This window comes from Felis catus, chromosome A3 (genome assembly GCF_018350175.1).
Source record: "Felis catus isolate Fca126 chromosome A3, F.catus_Fca126_mat1.0, whole genome shotgun sequence".
In the NCBI taxonomy this organism is placed as follows: Eukaryota; Metazoa; Chordata; class Mammalia; order Carnivora; family Felidae; genus Felis; species Felis catus.
This window is the reverse complement of record NC_058370.1, coordinates 7950801-7975318: the sequence shown is the minus strand read 5'-3', so window position 1 is coordinate 7975318 and position 24518 is coordinate 7950801. Positions and strand designations below refer to the sequence as shown.

The 24518-nt window shown below is 40.7% G+C and overlaps 1 protein-coding gene across 4 annotated transcripts in view; it reads left to right on the top strand.

The window, feature by feature from the left end:
* DOK5 (docking protein 5) overlaps positions 1-24518 on the top strand; it is a 153115-nt gene that overhangs the window by 83036 nt on the left and 45561 nt on the right. For all 4 annotated transcript variants that reach the window (XM_045053473.1, XM_006929650.4, XM_045053472.1 and 1 more), the window contains 3 exons: positions 21109-21223; positions 21310-21429; positions 23824-24013. In XM_045053473.1, the coding sequence (XP_044909408.1) occupies positions 21345-21429; positions 23824-24013 (275 nt within the window). In that variant the 5' untranslated portion in view covers positions 21109-21223; positions 21310-21344. The remainder of the gene's footprint in view (positions 1-21108; positions 21224-21309; positions 21430-23823; positions 24014-24518) is intronic.

Here is a 24518-nt window from a genome sequence, read left to right as displayed (position 1 = left end):
TAGATCTATTTTTGATTTTTTGAGGAACCTCCACACTGTTTTCCAGAGCGGCTGCACCAGTTTGCATTCCCACCAACAGTGCAAGAGGGTTCCCGTTTCTCCACATCCTCTCCAGCATCTATGGTCTCCTGATTTGTTCATTTTGGCCACTCTGACTGGCGTGAGGTGATATCCGAGTGTAGTTTTGATTTGCATTTCCCTGATGAGGAGCGACTTTGAGCGTCTTTTCATAAGGCACCCAGTTTCTGATACTTTGTTAGTGCCGCCCTAGGAAAGTAACACACCTCCCCAGACCTACCTCCATAACTTGCTTTCATTTTCCATTTAGTTGTTTCTGTAACTCTAAATTATATGTTTATACCCGTCTTATCAACCTCCAATGTGATGAACAGATTCCCCACTTTAGGAAGTTAACGACGTGGCTCACTGTGATACAGTCTCTCACCAACTCTTTCCTTTTCCTTATGAATTCTGATGACTACATTATTTTAAAGACCTGTTCTACCGATTGTAAGTAACATTCGATAAGTACTGAAATGTCTCTGCCTTTCCCCATTAATGTTAGAAGGGATTTCTTAGCACACAGTGTCCAAGATGAAGGCACTGTTGCCTCTATCCTTGTCTCTGCTGCAACTTGTGGGATTTTCTTTGCTTTCATATTGTCCAGTTCCAGATTACTGTTGCACCACAGAAATGTGAGCCCACTGTTGTTAGGTATTCCACGCTTTCAAGAGAAACGGGAAATGCAGGTTTTTTGGGTTTTTTTTTGTGTGTGTGTGTGAGAACTTCTAATGTTTAAGTGTATTTGTAAAATGCAATACAGATCAAATCAAACATTTCTCTGGGTTGCCCTGGCTTGTAGGCTCCCACCGCAACTTTTTTTAATATCTGAGTTACCTCTTTTTTTTTTTTTAATTTTCTTTAACGTTTATTTACTATTGAAAGACAGAGAGAGACAGAGCATGAGCAGGGGAGGGGCCGGGAGACGGGGAGACACAGAATCCGAAGCAGGCTCCAGGCCCTGAGCTGTCAGCACAGAGCCTGACGCGGGGTTCAAACTCACAAACCGCGAGATCATGACCTGAGCCGAAGTCGGACGCTCAACTGACCGAGCCACCCAGGTGCCCCCTCCCTGAGTTACCTCTTGAACAACAGTAGAAAGAGAAAGTGATGATCTTGCACAAATCCAATGTGACACTGTACTTAGTAGGTCTGTTATTTTTGCATGTATACACAACAAATAAAACTGTTGTAATACTTTATTTGTAATGAAACGAACATCTTTTTTTTTTTTAAGTTTATGTATTTTGAGAGAGAGCAGGGGAGAGGGCAGAGAGAGAGGGAGACAGAGAATCCTAAACAGGTCTCTTACTGCCAGCATGGAGCCAGACACAGGGCTTACACTCATGAACCATGAGATCATGACCTGAGCTGAGATCAAGACTTAGATCCTTCACCAGCGGACTTACCCAGGGGCCCCTAACATCTTGTTTTCTTTCAGTTATTTATTTTAGCTTATGTACATACATGTGTCGTGACTAAAAAATGTCACCAACGCTTCACCTGCAGTGAGATTTTCATCCGAGCCACACATACTCATCCTGAAATATCATTTTCATCAAAAGCACTCACTGAAATTGTCAAAGGTGGATTTATTCCGTGTGCCTGTTCTGCACCACGCCTGACCCGAGACGGAAGGTGGTATCAGTCTGTATTGTAACACCTACCGTGACATTGGGTCATGTGCCATCTGTGAGATGTAAGTATAAGCTGGTTTCAAAACTATGCCTCTAAGGGTAATTTTTTTTCTGAGGCTCCCCATCACCCTTCGAACTGTATCAAAATTCACGGCCATTACCACAAACTAAGGCCTCGAGTGATTGTGCTCTAGCACACATCTCAGACCACCCCGTGCCACTTGCCACCTTGCTACACTGGCCTCCTTTCACCTTGTTCACCTACCTCAGGACCTTTGCACCTGCCGTTCCTTGGGTCTGCCCAGCCTTGCCCTGTGGTTTCTTCTCTTACTTTAGATGTTAACGCATTGCCTCAAAAAGGCCTAACGTGAACCCTCCGTGCAAGTCTGAATGACATTTCTTATTAAATTCCTAACACTTGCCACTGTTGAAAGTTACGTTACACATTTATTTCTTCGTTGGTTTACTGCTAGTTAACAGTAAACCCCAGGAGGCCAGCGATCCTGTATTGTGTGTTCGACTCTGTGCCCTCAGCATCTTTATCAACATAAGGAATACAATACACACTCATGAAATGTTGGTTGAATTTGTGGCAGCAGGGAGAATAGTACACCATGGATTTGGTGACAGAAGGGCCATCTACTACATTTCAGTTGTACAAAGTGGGATTAATGTTAATAAGACTGGCCTCACAAGGTTGTGTGAAGACGTAAAAAAATAATGTCAGGCAGGCCCTTTGTACTTTGCTCGACCCTCTCTAAACCCTTTGGGATAAATTATAAATAAAAAATAGGTGTGCTTTTGGACAATACCATTTAAGCTAGAGGTTTTCCTTTGGTATTTATAGTAGTTGATATTTACTGAGGGTGTACTTTGTCCCAATAGGCATTGAACATACTCAGAGATGTTAGTTCAATTCTACAGGAGTTTCATGAGACAGATACTTTTATTATTCCTATTTTACAGATGAAGGAACTCAGGATGAGTGAAGTTGAGGAACATGACCAAGATTATGCAGTTGGGAGGTGACAGAATTAGAGCTGGAGCCTAGGCAGTCTGGCTCTGACACCCACATTCTTAATAACCATGCTTCACTGCCTCCCTGACATAGACTCTTTACTTCATATGTTGCCTTATTTAGATGGCCCAGCATTTAAGTAGATAAAAGAAAGAGCTGTTTTCAGTGAAGCCAGAGTGGAGGCTGGCGTGGGGAAGAGAGATCCAGACAGTCATTCTTTTTTTGTTGTTTGTTTTATTTTTAATTTATTTTGAGAGAGAGAGAGCGCGTACAAGCGGGAAGGGGCAGAGAGAGAGGGAGACAGAATCCCAAGCAGGCTCCACACTGTCCACTCAGAGCCCGATGTGGGGCTCGATCCCACAAACTGTGCGATCACGACCTGAGCCGAAATCAAGAGTCAGATGCTTAACCGACTGAGGCGTCCCCAGACATTCATTTTTACCCCCCTCTTCCTCATATTCCCAGAGACTTATAGAGATGTTCCTTGGAGCACATTTGAAAACTCTTTGTTTACATTTTTCAGAGTTACACTTTATTTGGAGGTAATTATAGACTTCTGTGCCTTTGTAAGAAATAACACAGAGAAAAATGTGTCCCCTTTATCCAGTTGTCCCTGGTGGTAACATTTTGCAAATCTGTAATACACTCTCCCAGCCAGGATACTGAAATTAATACAATGCACTGCTTTCGCTCATATTTGCCCGGTTTTACTTGTAGTCATGAGTGTGTGCATGTGTTTATTTCTATGCAATTTGATCACCTGTGGGTTTCTGTACCCACCCACCTTAGTTAAGATACAGAACGATTCCATCACCAAAGGGTCCCTTGTGTTTCCTTTTATAATTACATCTTCCAGTCCCATAATGTGTTTTTTATAATGTTTTCTTTTTAAAAAACTTGTTTAATGTTTTATTTGTCTTTGAGAGAGAGACAGAGTACGAATGGGGGAGGGGCAGAGAGAGTGGGAGACACAGAATCCAAAGCAGGCTCCAGGCTCTGAGCTGTGGGCACAGAGCCCGTCATAGGGCTCAAACTCACAGACCGCGAGATCATGACCTGAGCTGAAGTCGGACGCTTAACCCACTGAGCCACCCAGGCGCCCCTATAATGTTTTCTTTTCAAGAATCCTGCAAAATATGACCTTTTGAGATGGGCTTTCTTCACTCACCATAATTTCCTTGAGATTGATCCAAGTTGTATTAGTAGCCCCTTCCTTTTTATCGCTAAGCAATATTCCTTCGGAAGGATTACCACTGGTTGTTTGCACTCGCCCACTGAAGAGCATCTAGGTTCTTTCTCGTTTGTGGTTATTACAAATAAAGGTTTCATTTCTGTAGGCTAAATTCCCAAGAGTGCCACCGCTAGATCATATGGGGTTGCGTCTTTAGTTGTGTAAGAAACTTCCAAACTGGGTTACAGAACGGCTGTGCGATTTCACATTCTCCCCAGCGGCGTGTGAGTGTCCCAGTGACTCTCCACCTTCATCAGCATTTGGTGTTGTCACTATTTTTATATTTTTCTTTCTGATAGTGGTATCTCAGGAGGCTTTAATTTGTGTTCTCTAATGGCTAATGATGTCGAACATATTTGTATACACTTGATTTGCCATCTGTGTTTTTTTCTGTGAAGTATCTCTTTACATGTTTTGCCAATGTTTAAGCTTTGAAAGTTTATATATATATATATATATTCTATATATTTAATATATATTAATATTATATTACAATAACATAATAATATAACATGTTATCTTTTTATATAATTATAATTATATATATAATTAATTATATATTATAATAATATAATATATATAATGTATAATAGAATTATATATAATAGAATTATAATATATCATATTAATATATATTATATATTTAATATTTAATTTATATATATAAAATTATATGTGTGTGTGTGTATATATATATATATAGTCTAGATATGAGTTCTTTGTCATGTATGTGGTTGCAAATAATTTTGCTCATTCCACAGCTTATCTTTTCATCCTCTTAACAGGGTCTTTTGCAGAAAAAAGTTTTAATTTGGGTGATGTCCAGTATTTGAGTTTTTACTTTTATGGAATATGCTCTTGGTGCCAAGTGTAAGAACTCTTTGTATGGCTTTGCATGTTGAACATTTGCTCTGTGTGTTTGTTTGTTTGTTTTGTCCCAAACATTTTACAGTTTTATGTTACATATTTAAGGCCATGATTCATTTTGAGTTTAGGTTTTATACGGTGTCAGAGGTAGATTGAGTTTCATTCTTTTTACCTATGGATGTTCAGTTACTCCAGTACCATTTGTTGGGGGGAAAAAAGTTATTCTTTTTCCATTGAATTGCTTTTCACATTTGTCAAAAATCATTTGGACATACTAGCATGTGTCTGTTCCTGGGTTCTGTGTTCTTCGCCGTTAAGCCATGTATCTGTCTCTCTGCTGATATCACACTCTCTTGATTACTGTAGATGCGTAATAATCTTTCATGTTGGGTACAATGACTGATGCCACTTACTCTCTTTTCTAAGATTATTTTAGCTATTCTCTTGCCTTTTCATAAAATTTTAAATGGAGCTGGTCTATGTGTATGGAAAACCCATGCTAGGCTTTTGAGAAGAATTATGTTAAACCTATAGATCAAATTGTGGGAGAACTGACGTCTTTTCTATGTCAAGTCTTTCAATCATGAACATGGTATGTCACTCCATTTATTTGAATCTTTTAGAGTTTCTTCTATCGGCATTTGTAATGTTCAGTCTTCATATCCTGTACATGTTTTGTTAAGTTTATACCTGATGATTTCATTCAATTTGCATTTTGATTTAAAGTCCCTTTGATTTAAATACTTATGTAAACCAGTCATTTTTAGGGGTGCCTGGGTGGCTCTGTCAGTTAAGTGTCTTACTCTTGATTTTGGCTCAGGTCAGGATCTCGCAGTTCCTGAAATCGAGCCCCGCATCAGGCTCTGTGCTAACAGTGCAGAGTCTGCTTGGGATTCTCTCTCTCTCTCCCCCTCTGTCTTTGCCCCTACCCCCCTCTCAAAATAAATAAATACAGTTATATATAAAAAAAAAAAGCAGTCATTTTTGGCCTATAATCCAGGCCCAAATCCTCGATTTTGGATTTTATAATCCTGTAAAACAATCATGTAGTTTAAATGACTTTTTTCTTATCCCATAGTTATTTGACTTATCATTTGAAATGATTAGTTGACGTTGTATTTTGGAAAGAGTCCCCAGGTGTTGAGGGTTTATGAAAATTTAACCTGCTTATGTTATCACCATCTATTGTTTGACTTAGTTAATATGGTTAAGAAACATACATATACACATATCAATACACATAAGAACAATACAAATAGAAAATTAGCTAAACAGTTCATTGACTATAAATGTTTTTTCCCTTCCTGCGTACGCATTTTTACACGAATTTCTTAAAAGTGTGTATCTTTAGGACTTGATCTGTGTGATTTCACGTTTGTGCATAGGTGGAAACACTTGACTATAATTCAAGTGCACACAAAAGCTTTCTGTAAATGATGTCCAAAGAAAAAGGTGGGTTTTCTGAAGTTGGGTGAAAAATTAGTCAATGTTTTCTGGATGTGGATGAAATCACAGAATGTTGTTGGCCAAATGAGTCAGTGGTGAAGGAGATGTGTTGGCAAAGGATAGAGATCCACTTCCTTCGTTTACAAATTTTTGGCAAATTTCTCCCTCTGGTTTTTCTCTTCATTTTTTTTCTTTTCTTTTCTTTTCTTTTCTTTTCTTTTCTTTTCTTTTCTTTTCTTTCTTTTCTTTTCTTTTCTTTCCTCCTTTCCTTGTCTTTCTTTCTTTCTTTCTTTCTTTCTTTCTTTCTTTCTGAGAGAGAGCATGAGCAAGAGGGGAGAGAGAGAGAGAGAGAGAGAGAGAGAGAGAGAGAGAGAGAGAGAGAAAGAGAGAGAGAGAGAGAGAGAGAAAGAAAATCCCAACCAGTCTCCACCTGACATGCGGCTTCATCCCGTGACCCTGTGATCATGACCCGAGCCAAAATCAGGAGTCAGATGCTCAATCAACTGACCCACCCAGAAGCCCCTCTTCATTGTTAAACTTTAAGTTATAAACATCACACATGTTCCTAGGAACAAATTTAAACAATTCTGAAGTGCATGGAATACGATAAAATAAAATAACCATATCTTGGACCCTAGTCCCAGACCTCAGAAAAAAAAATACTAATAGATTATGTACTTTTCAGACTCTTTTCTCTATGTGTACAAACAGAAACATATTCTCACGCGTGTCCAGATATTTTGAAATAAGCAAAAATGGAGTAATTCATTATATGCTCTACATATTGTATTTAAGGCGACTGTAAACACAGATTTCCCCAGGATACTCACTCTTAGTGAGCCTCACATCCTTGCAGAAGTTTTAGCAGAACTTCTGTTCCCATTCAAAATGTTCTGGTTTATGAGGTAAAATTAAATGGTCACATGAATTACACTAGTCTCCTTTCCCTCACGTTTTGATTGTTATTCCAAGTCGGTAGTTAGTGGTTACACCTCATTAATTTAAAAGCTCTAGAGTATGCTTTAATATTGATAGCGTTATTAGCATCTAGTATATATATTGAACTGATAATTGACCCTAACCTGTTTGAAAATACCCACATTGACGGACAAAAGAGCTTCCGATTGTTTTGCTAATAGAGAACTCCATTATGGTGGAAAAACATCTGTGTCTGTTTTTATGAGCTCCTGCTCATCTTTTTGGAAGAGAGGTCTTAGAAGTGAGGTCTCAGATAATATCTTGCACCTTTAAAATGTTTGGGGCTCTTCTGCCAGCGGGTCTCCAGATGGATTACACAGAATCGTACACCACTGGCAGAGTGTAGAAGCACCTTTGTCTCCAAATTCCATTCTCTCTATAGATTGCAGATGCTTACGTTTCGGGTGAAGTACCTTTTAGGCTGAGTGTGGCCGTTTATTTTTAAGGAAGCCCCAACAAATGGATCAGTTCAGTTATTTCGCATATACAAATAAAGATCCCTTCCTCGGGGCGACAGTCCAAATTTACAACTCAGACAGACGCTAGTCCAGTTTATTTTAAGTGACCAAGGGCATGTAGGTATTTTTGGAAAGAATGAAACCTTCTGTATGGGGACTGGGATATAACTGTCTAGACTGGTTCTTTCTTAGGAAATCTTTAAAAAAAATTTTTTTTAAGTTTATTTATTTATGTTGAGAGGGAGAGACAGAGAGAGGAAGGGGCAGAGAGAGGGAGAGAGAAACAGAACCCCAAGCAGGCTCCGCACTGTCAGCTCAGAGCCTGACGCTGGGCTCGAACTCATGAACCGTGAGATCATGACTTGAGCTGAAATCAAGAGGACGCTTGACCAACTGAGCCACCCAGGCACCCTTCGTAAGAGATCTTTTAGGAAACGTTTGTTAAACAGCCCTGTTCAAGGTCCTGGGGGAAGTGAGCAGAGATGTTTCGGGTGGTGACTTTTGATTAGAACCGAACATGTCCCTTCTTTTTTGCCGGCCCTGGCATTGTAACTTCAAACCATTGGTGCCTTTTTAGGAAAGACCATATAAAAAAAGGTAAAAGGTTTGCAACACGTCATGAGAAATGTTTTGGAAATGTTTAACAGGAAGTGTTCACTAGGGTATTTTCGAGTACTCTGAAAATTTGCAACAGATAACAGTAATGTAATAAGCACAACAATAATAATAGTTCTTTTATTAATACTTGAGACAACATTGTGGATCCAGAAATGGATCGTGTTCATGTTGCTTTTATTTTTGAAGGCAATCCACAGAAGTTAAAGGGGCTTTTGCCTCTTCATTTTCAGGAAGATAATGGCCTTGATTTTTTTTTTTTTTTTTGAGAATGAAGCAATTTGAAGCTTCTGCAGAGTTTTGCCATTTGCATATACAAAGTGAATCGCTGACTTAATTCATTCAGTCCCACAAGGGGAAAAATAATCAGGATACAGCCTACCAAAGCAAGGTGGAAAATTGCCTTTTAGGTAGTGGTCTTGTTTTTACTCTGTAAACAGAAATAAATCATCATCTGTAGATTACCTTCAGCAAAGAAGGAGAAAAATGGGAAATCGAATCCTTGTTTTCCTAAATGGCTTTTGACTTTGTAGCACGCCAGAAATATACTTAATATTCCCACATAATGCTAATTGCGTAATTTTGACAGGAATGTACCAGTTCCTTAAGGGAATGTATGTGCTTTAAAAAACCCAGTTGTATTAATCATCCTTTGGGACACCAGAAGATATTTCAACAGTTTCTCCATCTAGTACAAAATAATCCTCTTGGAAAATTGAATTGTGCAATTTGTAATTGTTTTCTAAGTTGTTAATGCAAAACTGTATTAGTAGCAAATTAAACTTTTAAAGTGTGCCCACTTTGTTAATTGCTGGCTGCAAAACATTTATTTCAATGAATACTATCGTTTATGATGAATAGCACGTCTGGGGCATGGCTTTAAATGGCAAAGTTAATTTGGTGGTCTTTTTTATGGGAAATTCCTCATTGGATGGCCTACTTGAAGATTTACCAGAAATTTAGAAGTGTTGACTACTTCCTTGCTTTGATGGAGTCCTAGTACTTTGTGTTTTTGGTATTCAGAAAACTAGAAATCAGGACCTGCATAGTGTCCAAGAAACCCTCAAATCTCTCCTTGTCTTCTCATCACTCCTGTTCTGAAGTTGTGGTCACTTACTGCCAGGTTTGTCTGTTGGGCTCCCCAGACCTCGTCTTCATGCTCACTCTTCCCGCGGTTAAGGCCACTGTGTATGGGCAAGCCAGCTACACACAGCTCACCTCCACGAGGTGCCATTCTCATCGATTCCACGTGAATGGCTCTCTGCCTCTACTTAAATGGGGAAGAGACAGACACGAGGGAAATATACAGGTGAAATACAGAGTATGTTGGTGTGACTGATAAATGCCAAGGAAGAAACCAAAGCCGGGAAAAGGAATAGGAAGTGTGGAATAAGAGTCTGCAATTCCAAAAGAGAAATCAGAAACGGTGTTATTAAGAAGATGCTATGGAAGTAGCTGGAGATACAGGGCAGGAGTGAGCCATGGAGGAGTCTAAAGAAAAGCAATTGCCAAGTGTTCCTGCCTGAAGGGACTTGACGAGTCCACATAAATGAAATGGTCTTCAGTTGGGCTTTCAGGATAAGGACAACAATAAATCGTGTCCCGCCTCTATTTCGGCAGAGTTGTGTCCTTTCAGTCTGCCGACCTTTGGCATTACAATAGACTGTTTTTGCCTTGAGATGTGTGGGAGCACTGTGAAAGCACCGAAGAACTATCCACTAGATGAGCTGGACCTGTGTGGACACTTCAGTGTGCACCTCTGTCTCTCTTCCAACGGGGGAAAGAAGTCCGTTTCTCGTAGAGGAGCTCCGAATGTGTGGGAGGAAGACACGTGGTCGGAATATATCTTGAAAAAGGGAATCAGAGCTAGTTCGGACTGATTTTCAGGCCATGCCATCCAACAGAATCACAAGCTGGAGCCAGAAAGCACACCCCCAACAAGGGAGCCTTCTGTCACTTCCTGCGTTGGCCCAGGAAAGGTGAGTTGGACCGCCTTCACCATCTGCCTGGAGTCTCTGACGAAGGAAGGTTGCCTCATTGTGGGCGGAAGATTGGAAGTCCCAGATAAGATGGGAGGCAGATGCCACTGAAAGTCTTGAGAAGCAAAGAAGCACCAATACCTCTTCTCAACAGGCTTCAGAAGCGTAACCTAGGTGGACCCCCGTATTCACGTGTACGTGGTCTTCTTCAGATCCATGCCCCGGTTAGAACGTGCACTTGTTCGAACAGTTAGCTGGCTGTCCCCACCGAAATGCCTGGGAAGAGCCTGATGGCGGTATCATGTCACAAACAGCATGGTAGGGAGTTGGCATGCCAGTCAGCTAAATGGACAGTCAATTCTAGATGGGCGCAGTTGCTCCCCTGGTTAAACGCAGTAGTTACACAATTTTGAAATCATAAATGAGTAGTATAGTGATTCTCGTAGTATTTGTGATCTGTGTTTCCAGATTATTTTGCTTTTTTAAGTTTGTTTATTTTTGAGAGAGGAGGGGAGACACAGAGAGAGAATCTTGCAGACGTGGGGTTAGGTGAAAGAATCTAGACCCAGAAAAATACAGACGGTGTTATTCCATTTATATAAAGTTTTTTAGAAGACAGAACTAACCCACCATGATAGAGATCAGAGTAGTGGTCGTATTTGGAGGCAGCATTGGCCCAGGAAGTCGTGATTGTGACTAAAATGGTTTTTATGAGTCAGTATGTAACCGTGCATAGTAGTTACACAGGTGTGTGTCTCGTAAAGACGTGTACATGTGCGTGTGTGTGTGAGCCGGTGTGATCCATGGGACCTGCTGTGTATATTCCTGCTCTGGGTGTCTCCAGCCGAATTTCACAGGGCAGGAACCCAGGTTAAAAACCACGGTGCCACGTGTACCCACATAAAAGCAAATGGCTTTTGAAAAGCTGAGTTTTCTTCAATATTTTATTTATTGCTTAACTTTTTAAGATTTTATTTATTTATTTTGAAAGACCGCGACAGAGAGCGGGCAGGGGAGGGGCAGAAGAGGAGGGAGAGAATTCCAAGCAGGCTCCACACTGTCAACACAGAGCTGAACGTGGGGCTCGATCTCACCATGCGTGAGATCGTGACCTGGGCTGAAACCAGGAGTCAAGACGCTTAACCAGCTGAGCCACCCAGGTGCCCCTTCTTCAACATTTTAAGTCCAAGTAGCAAAGATGAGTTTAGACTGTCATCTTTTAATTTAACAAATACCTTATTATTACTTAGGAGTTAAGACTTTAAAGATAAGACTTACAATTTGCAGAAACATCTTTTAATATATTTGTCTCCAAAACTGTTTGCATTTTTAGTTTTATCTGCCTGTTCATTTATTCGTTCACTTATTCTTGTATTTTTTAAGGAGCACATGTTATGGAGCGTAGTACTAGGTATAACAGGTGTATGTGGAAGCAACAAGTTCTAGCTCTGAGTGTGGCTTTACTTTTCCATTCTGTCTGTGAAACCATAATTAAGTTACTTCTCTGATACTCACTATTCCTTCTTGTATGGGTTTTATTTATTATTTGTTTAAATCTTTATTTATTTTTGAAAGAGAGTGCATAAGCAGGGGAGGGGCAGAGAGAGAGGGAGACACAGAATCCCAAGCACACTCCAGGCTCTGAGCTGTCAGCACAGAGCCTGACGAAGGGCTCAGATTCATGGACCATGAGATCATGACCTGAGCCAAAGTCAGATGTTCAACTGACTGAGCCACCCAGGCTCCCCTTGTATGGGTTTTAACAATAGTACCAAACGTGTTATGTTATCCTGAGTATTTAGTATTACATTGTAGCCATTCAGCATTCTGTGATTGACTGAAGTGAGTAGGCTTTGTGAGAAGAAGATATATAACTTGAGAAGTGGATTTATAATAAATTTATAATTTATTTTTACTCTAAGGGAGGTGGGATTTGTTCCCTCATTTAATTAGACTGGCTCTACTTCTGTATAATGGGACACCATGTTGTAAGATTCTTTTGAAAAACTGTAAAGAAAAAATAATTCAGTTACTGATAACTGATGTCCTAGTCGATCATTATGTATTTGACTAGGAAATCTGGTCTCCTTTGTGCAAAAAACAATACTATTATACAGCGAGATCTGAGAGAAAATCTGTCTGAAAATTCTTGGCCAGAAGAAAATCAAACAGAGGGTGTATTAACCAACTTCTGCTGTAGTAATGCTTCCAAAATCTTAGTACTCTATGGAGACATATATTTATCTCCTGCCTCTGTTACGTGAGGGGTCTGGGTCGCCTGTGGATGTATGGAGCACAGCTGGATTAATTTCACTCAGTTGAGAGCCATCTGGCTGTACTCAGAGATCCAGGAAGGTGGGGAACATTATTCTCATAGTGGAAGGTTGAAGCTCAAGGAGGACAAAACTGACCTAATTATGCAGACTTTTGAAGCATCTTCTTGGATGTGGCACATCAGGTCACATCACAGTCTGTTGGCCGAAGCCAATTGCACGGCCAAAACCAAACTCATTGGTAAAGAATCAGAAGGGCTGGGAGAAAATGGATGATGGTGAACAAATAAATGATAGAAAATGAAGACAACTCTGAGGGGCAGAATTTACCTTTGGTCTTATTTTAAATTCCTCCAAATCCTAGAGACAGAATCATTGTGCCAAATCTTATCATTACCTAATCTTTTCCAGCCTCCATGCTTAGAAGCGTACGTTATGCATCAGAGGGCTTCCTATTTAGCGTTCATTATCTTTTACCAGCAGAATTTTTGAGGAGCCACTATCTTCTGTGAATTTTTAATTAGTCTGTGATAATTTCCGTCAGAAAGAAATAGCCCCAGGATGTGCAAAACCTAACGAGGGCTTTTGAAAGTAAACATACAATTTCTAGAGAAAAATCAAGCATTGCAAAGGTCCTACTATTGACATCTTACATCCCCACCTACAATTCATAAAGCTTCCAATTTCCCTTTGGCTTGTTTCTTTCTTTCTTTAAATAATGGACATCCTAACATGTGAGAGGTGGTATCTCGTTGTGGTTTTGATGTGCATTTCCTTAAAGATTAGTGATGTTTAGCAATTTTCCATACACCCGTTGGCAATTTCTAGGTCTTCGGAAAAATGTCTGAGAAAGTCATTTGCTCGTTTTTTAATTGGGTTGCTTTTTAGTTATTGAGTTGTAGGGGTTCCTTAACAGATTTTGGATATTAAGCCCTTATCAGATATATGGTTTGTAGATATTTTCACCCATTCTTTAGGTTGCCTTTTCACTCTGTTGTTTTCCTTGCTGTGCCAGAGTTTGTTTGATGTTTTTTGTCTGTTTTTCAGTGTTATTGCCTGTGCTTTAGGTGCCATATCCAATAAATCTTTGCCAAAACCAATGTTTTGAATTTTTTTTCTGCCATGTTTTCTTAGACTTAAGGACATACACTTAAGTCTTTAATCAATTTTGAGTTGATTTTTGTGTAAGATGAGGGTCCGGCTGCATACTTTTGCATGTGGATATCCAGTTTCCTAACTGACTTTGTTGAAGAAACTCTCTTTTACCCATTGTGTATTCTGGGCATTTGTGCAGCCGTTTATTTCTGAGCTCTTTATTTTATCCCATTGGTCTGTATCTCTTTAGGCCAGTCCCATCCTGTTTTGATTACTGCTGCTTTGTAATATGTTTAGAAGTCAAGAGAGTGTGAAACCTCCAGTTTCATTCTTTCTTGAGATCATTTTGACTACTTTCGATATTTGATATTCAGGGTGCTTTGTGGTTCCATATGAATTTTAGGGTGGCCTTTTTATATTTGCAAATAGTGCAGTGGGATTTTGAAACAGATTACACTGAGTCTGTAGATAACTTGAAGTAGGACATTTTAACAATATTAAGTCTTTCAGTGCATGAGCCGGGGATGTCTTCCCATTTATTTGTACCTTATTTAATTATTTTCAGCAGTGTTTTGTAGTTTTCAGTGCATAAATCTTTTTCTTCCTTGGTTAAATTTAGTCCTAAGTATTTTATTCTTTTTATAATTTTTTTTTAATGTTTATTTATTTTTGAGACAATGTGAGGGACAGAGTGCAATCAGCAGAGGGGCAGACAGAGGGAGACCCAGAATCCGAAGCGGGTTCCAGGCTCCGAGCGGTCAGGCCAGAGCCCGACGCGGGGCTCGAACTCATAGACCGTGAGATCATGACCTGAGCCGAAGTTGGACGCTCAACCGACTGAGCCACCCAGGTGCCCCAGTATTTTATTCTTTTTAATGTTGTTTTAAATAGGATTGTTCAGGGGCACCTGGGTGGCTCAGTCGGTTAAGCGGCCGACTTCAGCTCAGGTCATGATCTCATGGTCCGTGAGTGTGAGCCCCGCGTCGGGCTCTGTGCTGACAGCTCAGAACCTGGAGCCCATTTCGGATTCTGTGTCTCCCTCTCTCTCTGACCCTCCCCCCATTCATGCTCTGTCTCTGTCTCAAAAATAAATAAACGTTAAAAAATAAATGAATAAATAAATAAATAAATAAATAAATAAATAAATAAATAGGATTGTTCACTGTCAGTACCTAGAAACACAATTGATTTTTGTGTGTTTATTTTCTGTCCTGTAACTTTACTGAATTCATTTATTCTAACAGGTGTGTGTGTGTGTGTGTGTGTGTGCACACACGTGCCTATATGTGCAAGAGAGAGATCTTTAAGGTTTTCCACGTGTAAGATTGTTATACAGTAAAAAAGAAAAGCAATAATACAAAAAGATAAGCAATATGAGCCTACCCAGACCCTTAATCCTTCTCGCTACATATACATATAAGAATATATATGTGTGCAAGCATGCATGTATAAACATTATCTTTTATAGAAGTGGGAACCAATTACTGTATACATAGTATATAAAACTGACTGTAGTTTTATTAAATCTGTGCATGGATTTATGTGTCTATGTATAGATTTAATAGAACCATTTGTGTTTCAAATACAGTGTTTAAACATTTTATATTTTAAATTGTAGTTCTTCAGTTGAAGCACAGTGTGCAATATGGATTTAGCTTGTGACGCTCTAACAGTGCGTGTGGCTCTCAAAGTAACTTATAAATCCCAATAATCAATTAAGCCCTTGCTTTGGTGAGATATGCAGGGAGTAATTCCAGGTAACTGAGTACTGAGATAATGTTCTGATCCCAAACACCCAATTCTCTTGTTCATGCATTGTTTTCCTCTGACTGGATAATTTCAAAGGACTTGTCTTCAGGTTTTCTGGTTCTTTCTTCAGCTTGATCACATCTGTTGTGAACCCCGAGTTGAATTTTCACCTCAATTATTGTCTTCTTCGGCTCGAGACTTCTGTTTGGTTCTTCCCCTGTGCAAAACCAGTCCGTAAAGTCTGAGAGAGGTGGCTGTATTTTCAAATGTGTGGATCCCAGCACCAGCTTACAAGGGACAATGAAGAAACAGGAAACATGGCTCGATCAAAGTAACTAAATCTTTAGAAACTGACCCTAAAGAAACCGAAGTATATGAATTACCTGAGAAAGAATTAGAAATAACCGTCATAAAGATGCTCAGTGTGCTCAGAAAGCACATTTTGGCCAGATTAAAGGGGGGGGGGGGAATGCAAAACCATGGAGATATTGATCTCCTTAGGTCCCCTGGTTTTCATGAGCAGCACAGCCTTATGGGGAAAGTGGGTGGGGAGATCCTGGGGGCTGTGAGGGGGACTGCTGAAAAGGCTCATTCTTGAGTGCAGATATCAAGGGCAGGAGGTCAAATGTTAAAACCTATAAGCAAACTTAGTCCTTGCCAAATAAGTTAATTCCTGCCTCAGAGCCTTTGCACTTAACATTACCTGTGCCTTGAATGGCTGGGCCCAGTGATTCATAGGATTCACTTTTCCACATCTTAGGAACCTCTGCTCAACTGCTCCCTTCTCTGAAAGGGCATCCTTCCCCCTTCGGTAAAAGAGCAAAATTCTCCTGAGCCCACACTAGATCCTTTTTCACAGCTTTGTCCTCATAGCACCTTCTTTATCCCTGCCTGGAAAAATGGTTCTTTATTTTCCCCCTTTAAATATGAACAATGAGTTAAAAGTTTTGATGAATGAATGGATTCAAGGAAGATTCTTGACGAGGGAATGCCGGCTCTACTATAATTGTATTACAGTAGCTCCCTCCTTGATGCTGTTACACCTTGAAGAAGTTGTTACATTTTATTTGTGAATCTTTATAAAGAGCTGGTGTAATTCATGTAGACCTTAGGGTGTGTCTTTTCTCTTGCACAGTGCAGGAAAAATAAAATCTCTGACCACAGAGGCTCAAGAGGGATTTTTCCTAAAAAGTTTTGAACTTGGTAGGAAATCACTTTTGATTGATCTGAGACATAAGGTGAAGACAAGATATTCAGACTAGAGGTGGACTGAAGGTATTGCACACACATGGTCTTGAGTGCTCATTCTCTTTGAGGTCATATTGAGAATCCAATGCTGTCACTTATTTATTTATTTAGAAAGAGAGAGAGCATGAGCAGGGAGGAGCAGAGAGAGAGAGAGAGAGAGAGACAATCCCAAGCAGGCTCCACACTGTCAGTGCAGAGCTCCTCGTGGGACTCGATCCAATGAGCCGTGAGATCATGAGCCACCCAGAGGTGCCCCAGTGCAGTCACTTTTGATGGTGAGTGACACTTATTAGCCCTTATTTAAAACAGCATTCATATCGGGGCACCTGGGTGGTTCAGTTGGTTAAGCGTCTGACTTCATCTCAGGTCATGATCTCACAGTTAGTGAGTTCAAGTCCTGCATCATGCTCTGTGCTGACAGCTCAGAGCCTGGAGCCTACTCTAGATTCTGTGCCTCCCTCCAACTCTCTCTGCCCCTCCCCTTCATGTGCTCACTTTCTCTCTCTCCCTCTCTCTCTCTCTCTCAAAAATAAATGAACATTTTAAAAGTAAAATATTAAAAAAATAAGATAACATTCCTATCAAAAAATAACCTTATCAAAATCTATGCTTGCTTCCAGAGATTCATGAGGGGCAAATTATTTCTTTTTAAAAGGAATATTAAAAAATACATCCTGCTTTGATTTTTCTCATTTACAAAATGGAGTGATGGTGGAAATAAATATGTCTTATACACTTTTAAAGTGACTTACAAATATATCTGCAAATGTCCTCATGATTTTCATGGTAGCATGTATTTTGAGAAGGGCTCTGTTATGGATTTGTGTAGATTGCAATTCTTTCAAAAGAACTGTGTATGTGGGGGTTCTGGGAGTGGGTAAGTGTGCAGGCATGTGCTCATTGAGAGGTGGTTCTGAATTGGGGGCAGAGACTTTTGCGTTGGAACCCGATAGTCCTTTGACACATGAAAAACATCATCCTGCCTACTCTGTGAGCACTCAGTCACCACCCCCGAGCTGGAGGTGTTGGGTTGCTTATTATTTAAACCAATTTCCCAAATGGGTAATTGTGTTCTGACTCATGCAATTCTCCCTACATTTCCTGACTCTTTCAGGTGACTTTCCTTCCTCTTTACCTTTAATGGATGTGTAATGAAATGACATATTTCAAAGTCATTGCTGTGCCTCAGGTTAGGGCGGACTAGGCTTATATAATGTTTCAGTAGAGGGTCATCATAAAGCCTGGGCACCTAAGCCCTACTCCTACACCCCACCTTACACACCAGTGAAAAGAAAGAAGTCCTCGCATTTGAGATGACTTTCTGAGCTAAAGATTGTCTGTGCCGAAAGTATTTAGAATTGGTCCTTAGTATTTCAGATGGGTGAAGAGCACAGACAGGCTTTGGGGTCAGTTTGCCCCCATTTAAAACGTGGTTCTGCCATGTTTTAGCTGGGAACTTGAGCACATGCCTTTGACCTTTCTCATGCACAGCTTCTTTGGCTGGAAAATACTGATAATAATATCTATGTCCTCGGGTGTTCATGAAGATGAAATGAAACATATTATGTGAGGATAGTGTAAGCCCAGTGTGTGGCATGTGGTGCAGACTCAATAAATGTTGACTCTCAGATGACTGTTTGTCATCGATTCATTCTGTCAATAAGTCATTGATAGGTGACTCACGTCTAGCTAGGTGCTGGAGAGATAGATGGATTAATTACAACAACAGGTAATAGAAGGAAGCTTTATGCAGCACACACGGGAACAGAGAGAAGGCGACCATTAATTCACCCTGAAGTCAGGGCAAGTTTCCAAGAGGAAGTGGGCCTTTCAGGAAAAGTGAAATTTCCCTGGAGAAAGAGGCATTCACCTCGGAGATGCACCATGCAAGCAAATCTGCAGGTGTGTTTGGTGTTTTGTTCATCAAATCCACACATATTCATTGAGTATATGGATATGTATTGAGTATACATTCATTGAGGATGGTGACAGACTCTGTATTAGGTTTGGGGGACACAGTGGTGAGCAAAAAACTTTCACCCTAGAGGCAAGATGGGTGTCAAACCACAGCCCATATGGCCATAAAAGGTCTCCGAGGGCAAAGATGTCATTGAATGATAGACCCTGGAGGCTCTGATTAGATGAGGGATAAGGGGCGTCCAGTAGGGCCCTGCAGGTGACCGAGATTTAAACTAAGACCCATAAGGTGGGTTCAAGTGAAGTAAGGAGAGAGTGGGGAAGGCTCTGTGCCAGGAGAATCATGGTGCTTTCTGGAGCCTGAACTAAAAGCCAGTATGGCTGGGACTTAAGGGAAAGGTATCAGAGAGGAGGCTGGTCAGATAGCTCCAGGGAAGACCACAGAGGGGCTTGAGGGTCACTCCAAGGACTTGGTGGGAAGTCACTGAAGTGTTCTGTTTTATGCACGAAAATGCTGGAATCAGGCTTGTGTTTGAAAAGATAATCTGGATGCTGTGTTAACAGTGAATAAATGGGGTTACCATGGACGTGGAGAGACCAATAAGTAGGTGTGGCAAGACGATAGTGTTTGTACTGGGGCACTGGCACAAAAATACACAAACAAAAAACAGGGGGCCTGGATGGCTCCGTCAGTTAAGAGGCCGACTCTTGATTTCAACTCGGGTCATGCTGTCACAGTTCGTGAGCTTGAGCCCTGCACCAGGCTCTGTGCTGACAGTGTGGAGCCTGCTTGGATTCTCTCTCCCTCTCTCTCTGCCCCTCTCTGCCTCTGTCTCTCTCTCAAAATAAATATAAAGTTAAAAAAAAATTTAAAACAAAAAGTAAATAGATGCATCTGGTAGACTCCGAGGGACGTGGAATAGCTGGAGAATAAAGTTGGTAATGTTGAGTTACTAAAACCACCTGCTAAGGTAGAGAGTACTTTGGCCGGCTTTGAGGGAACGCTGATGTGTTAGTCCGTATGGGCTGCCATGAAAAAAGAATACCATAGACTGGTAGCTTATAAACCACAGAAATTTAATTCTCACGATTCTGGAGTCTGGGAAGTCCAAGGTCAAGGCACTGGCAGATTCGGGGGCTGGTGAGAACGTGCTGTCTGGTTCACAGAAGGCATCTTCTTTCTGTGTCCTTACGTGGTGAAAGGGATGAGGGGGCTCTCTGGGGTCTCTTTTATGAGGGCACTAATCCTGTTCAGTAGGGCTCCACCCTCAAGACCTATCAGCCTCCAAAGGCCCTACTTCTTAATACCATCACCTTGAGGGGTAGGATTTCAACATGTACATTTGGGAGGCCACAGATATTGGGTCTGTAGCAACTATTATGATATTTTATGCTAAGAAATTTGCATTTATACTGTAAAGAGAGCCAATGGAGGTTAAGAAGTAGGGGAATGAAATGATCAGGTTACTTTATGTGTGGAGGATATTGACTTTTTACCTCCCCTACTTCTTGAGCTAGGCACTCCTTGAATTTAGAATAATAGATAAGAGATGGTTATCTAGGCAGAGATTGATGGGAGATGTATTCTTTTAGATAACACAAAAGAGATATCCCAAGGGGAAGTTAGACTTGTCAGAAAGAGTTATTTATCTTGTAAAGACCCTGAAGCCACCTAAGCCTTCTCTCCTGCAGGAGCCAGTCATCACAGCCCCAACGCAGCAGATCTTCTGGATGGAACTGGAGGAGAGGCAGCCATTTTGGAAACACAATAAGCCAATACCCTTAGTGCGGGGGAGGGGAGGGAGAGGGTAGTGGTTTATAAGTGTTAATTTTATGAAAGTTTATAAAAGGGACCAAGACTGTGGGAGAGAAGAAGGAAAGAGAGAATGTCTGATGGAGAAAAACCTTCTCTACTGATAGGAAAAAGGTGATACCACGAAGAATCTAAACAGAGGCCCTATACGCATTGAGAAGCTAGGAGTAAGTCAGAGAGAGTAGGGAAGTGTGGTACAAAACCACTGTCTGTCTTGGAATATATGACTTGAAGCCCGAGTAGAGGGGCATTTGGGGGACTTCTGACACTCCATTTCTGATTATCAAAGAGTGAGGTGACTCAGTTATGAATTGGGTCACCACTCCCTCCCTCCCTTGTGGTCAGTATGTGTAAGTTGCCTTCAGGGGAAGTGCCTCGAGGGGTTGGAGTATTGGAAAGGCCTTCCCAGTGATGGGATACAGACCTGAGAACTGTTGATTAGGTAGACTCTTTGGGGAGATAATTCTCCCTCTGTGAAGTTTTGAGTCCGTGCCACTTAATATTCAGGAACTTGAAAAAGGAAGGTCATTCGTTAATTTTTCTTGCTGCATATTGAGGATAACACACCGAAATAATCCACAGCTTTCCAAAACGCACCTTTCTGTCGAGGGGTGTTCATCTGTGGCGTGCCTTCCAGTGAACATGCCTCTCCCGAGTGTGGTGGTGTGGACCGGGCACGTTCACACAGGGAGTGTGATCAGACTTGCAGTTGTCCGTTTTTCAGGTGACAGAGCTCAACAATGTGAAGAACGTAGCCCGGTTGCCAAAGAGCACCAAGAAGCACGCCATAGGAATCTATTTCAATGACGACACCTCCAAGACCTTTGCTTGTGAATCAGGTTCGTCCGAGGTGGGGAGGGCTTTTGCCTGTAGCTTTTAAGTGGGTGCTGGGCATGCATGGTGACGTTTCTGGACATTCCCACAGATCTGGAGGCCGATGAATGGTGCAAACTGCTCCAGATGGAGTGTGTGGGCGCACGGATCAATGACATCAGCCTCGGAGAGCCTGACTTACTGGCTACTGGGGTTGAGAGAGAACAGAGTGGTATGTAGAGAAAATTCTCTCCTTCGCTCTATTTGACATTGTTTTTATCCCCATCCAGTACACCGTAAGACATCTTCGTTATGTCAGATGTTTGAAGTTATAAGAAAAGTATACAGAAAGAAGGAAAAAGAACCTTTTATTGCACTTCAATCCTGTGTTCATATTTCAGTGTATTTCTTTTCCTAATATGTTTTCGATGCATAAATATGAATATATCTGCATTAATAACATCAGCTAGAAATCGGGGGGGGGGACCTGCTATGCACCAGTTTCTGTGGCAGATGCATTAGGTCATTTAATTTTCCCAGCAGCTCCGTGACGGGGGCACTGTTCCGTCCCCCTGTTTTACAGATGAGGAAACTGAAGCTTTTGTTCCAACTCCAACAGCTGGTGTTTGATACAAGACCACACTCCTGAGCCTGTATTCATAATATGCTGATTTTAAGGCATAGTGTTTTGTTTTGTTCTTTCTGGTCTTGCATTTTTCACTGAAAGTATTTCATTGAAAGTTTTCCAACATTTTTAATAGAATCCGGACATCACGAATGTTTCATCATCTTTAAACCCTCCTAATTCTGTGATTTTTTTTTTTTTTCCCACTAAAACACTTGAGCCAACTCCTTGAGCTCAACACTCAATCTGGGAATAAATCATTTGAGGTAATAATGACCAGAATACCCATGATCATTTCAGCAAAACTCACTGTTGGTTTACAGTATGAGCCTGGAGGTGAGGAATGATTTCTTTGTTTCCAGGTGACCGAGCCTTGTGACAGGGCGGATTGGATCCCAGAATCCTGTTCTGTTATAGCCTGAGGATGCACCTGTATGGACCTGAGCGGATGCCTCACAGATATTTGCATGTGAAGCCAGACCTAAAGAGGAAGATAGGACAGGATTTAATTTCTTTTTTTAATCTAGAGTGCTCCGCTCAGCACTTTTTTTTCACAAATTTATATTTGTGAAGCTCTATCCTGATAACGCTACAGAGTCCAAGGATGGGCTGTGCCTAGGAATTCCCTTTACTATACCACAACCAGGCCTCAGTTTCCTCTTCTGTCAAATAGGAATAAGAGTACCCCTGGTACATAACTACTAGGGATTTCTACAAAACTCATCTACCTCTTTGAAGGCACTTTACGGTATTAATTTGCATGAGTTCAAGTAATTATAACTAAAGCAGTCACTCTTACACTTGCTGTTATTCTCGAGTGAAGTAAAGTTATAGAACTTCAAGTGAACAAATTGGTAATGGTCTCTCTTACTTTTTTACTTAAGAATGAACTCTTTCTGACTTGCTGCAGAACTCCCCAGGGAGACATTTTACTCCATTAGAATATACTTTTAAAATAATACTTGCTAGAAAGCAGCAAATAATTGGTGATTGGGAGTTGGAAATAACAGAAAATTTGAAAAATAGACCCATGAAAGCAGTCATGACACTCCTGTTTACTAAACTCAACTAAAATCTATAAGAATTCTAGTGACTTCCCTATTATAAAATGATTAATTAAAAATACCACTGATAATGACTAGTGCCGCACTATCTTGTCAGATTTAGGCAATCTACCTTAATGATGGACGGGTGGAAATGTTCACTCCAGTAATGTTTGTGTTCATATTTCACTCAAAGATTTTTGACTCTGTAACTTCCTAAATTAATGAATTTTATAGAAGTAGAGCAGAAATGCCATGACTGAATCTGTGGGGATGAAAATGTGGTTGCAGTCATAAACCAAGTCATTTATGTAGAGTCATCTTGGTTAAATTTTAACAGTCATCCAAACAAGCAAATGGAAATTTGTAGAGTTCTTGCTAAAACGAGTTCAAATATATCTACTGGATTTTTCACAGACTGTTGGGTCAGTTAAGTGCACGGTATTAGCATGGAGTTTTATTTAAATGATTTGGGATATAGTTTTACTCATTTGGTTATGAAAATTATATGTTGATCAGTGTAGCTTTAATATCATTAAATCGTGCGACAGTTATTTGCACCTGCATCTTTTGTGAACACCAAAGTGTGGGTGGAATTAATGTGTACTTGGCAGGAAAAAAAACGTTTTTAATGGTTCCATTGCTCTAGTCTTCTACTGGCAGACACGTTTTTTTATTATGCAAATTAAAAAATTCTAAACATGGTCTTTGCTCATGCAAATAGTGTTTAGTGTATGTTGACCGCCAGACTGTGTCATTATCATGTTATTTAATATGGTCTTAATTTAAAAAAATCATTTTCTGGCACTGTGAATTCATGAGAAAGGTTTATCTTCCTGAATATTCAACCTGCACCTAGAATGTGAGCTAGCATTATTTTGAAATGCCTCTTTGTTCCTACGTTGTCTTTGATGTTTCATTCCCGGGATTTTAGACTAACCTTTTGTTTTTCTCCCAGAGAGATTCAATGTGTATTTGATGCCATCCCCTAACTTAGATGTACATGGCGAATGTGCCTTGCAGATTACATATGAGCACATCTGTCTTTGGGACGTCCAGAATCCCAGAGTCAAACTCATCTCTTGGCCGCTAAGTGCCCTGCGGCGGTACGGGCGAGATGCTGCTTGGTTCACTTTTGAGGCAGGGAGGTGAGTTTCATGACTGTTCTCCTACTTATTTTTTCCTTTTCCCAGGTTGGCCTATGAGATCCACCCTGAAGTGCACTTCTACAAATGCGTAGAGCTCCAGCCCAGTAATGCCAGGCGTATTGTAAAGTAGTCAGATATTCCATATGGCTTTATTTCCCATGGAGAGTTCTCAGCAATGTGATGTAAACTTTCATTGCGCAGTTTGATTCCATACCACAAACTGACGTAGAATTAGGTGAAAATGCCAGAAAGGTACCATCTACTGGGTCATGCGGAACACAGGCCAGCTTCTTGGGTTTTGGGAAACACCCATAGTGTTAATCTGTTTATGTTTTCTCCTTGGCTGACTATGGTAGATTATCAATATGAGGCACCATTCATTTCTGAAGGTGCCATTGATTGGGTTCCATCCATGGTGTGATGAACCGCACTAACACTAGGAGGTTGATTCTAGAACTGGCTTATTGCAGTCCATACCCAATAAGCACTTCTAGGGCTTTCCCTT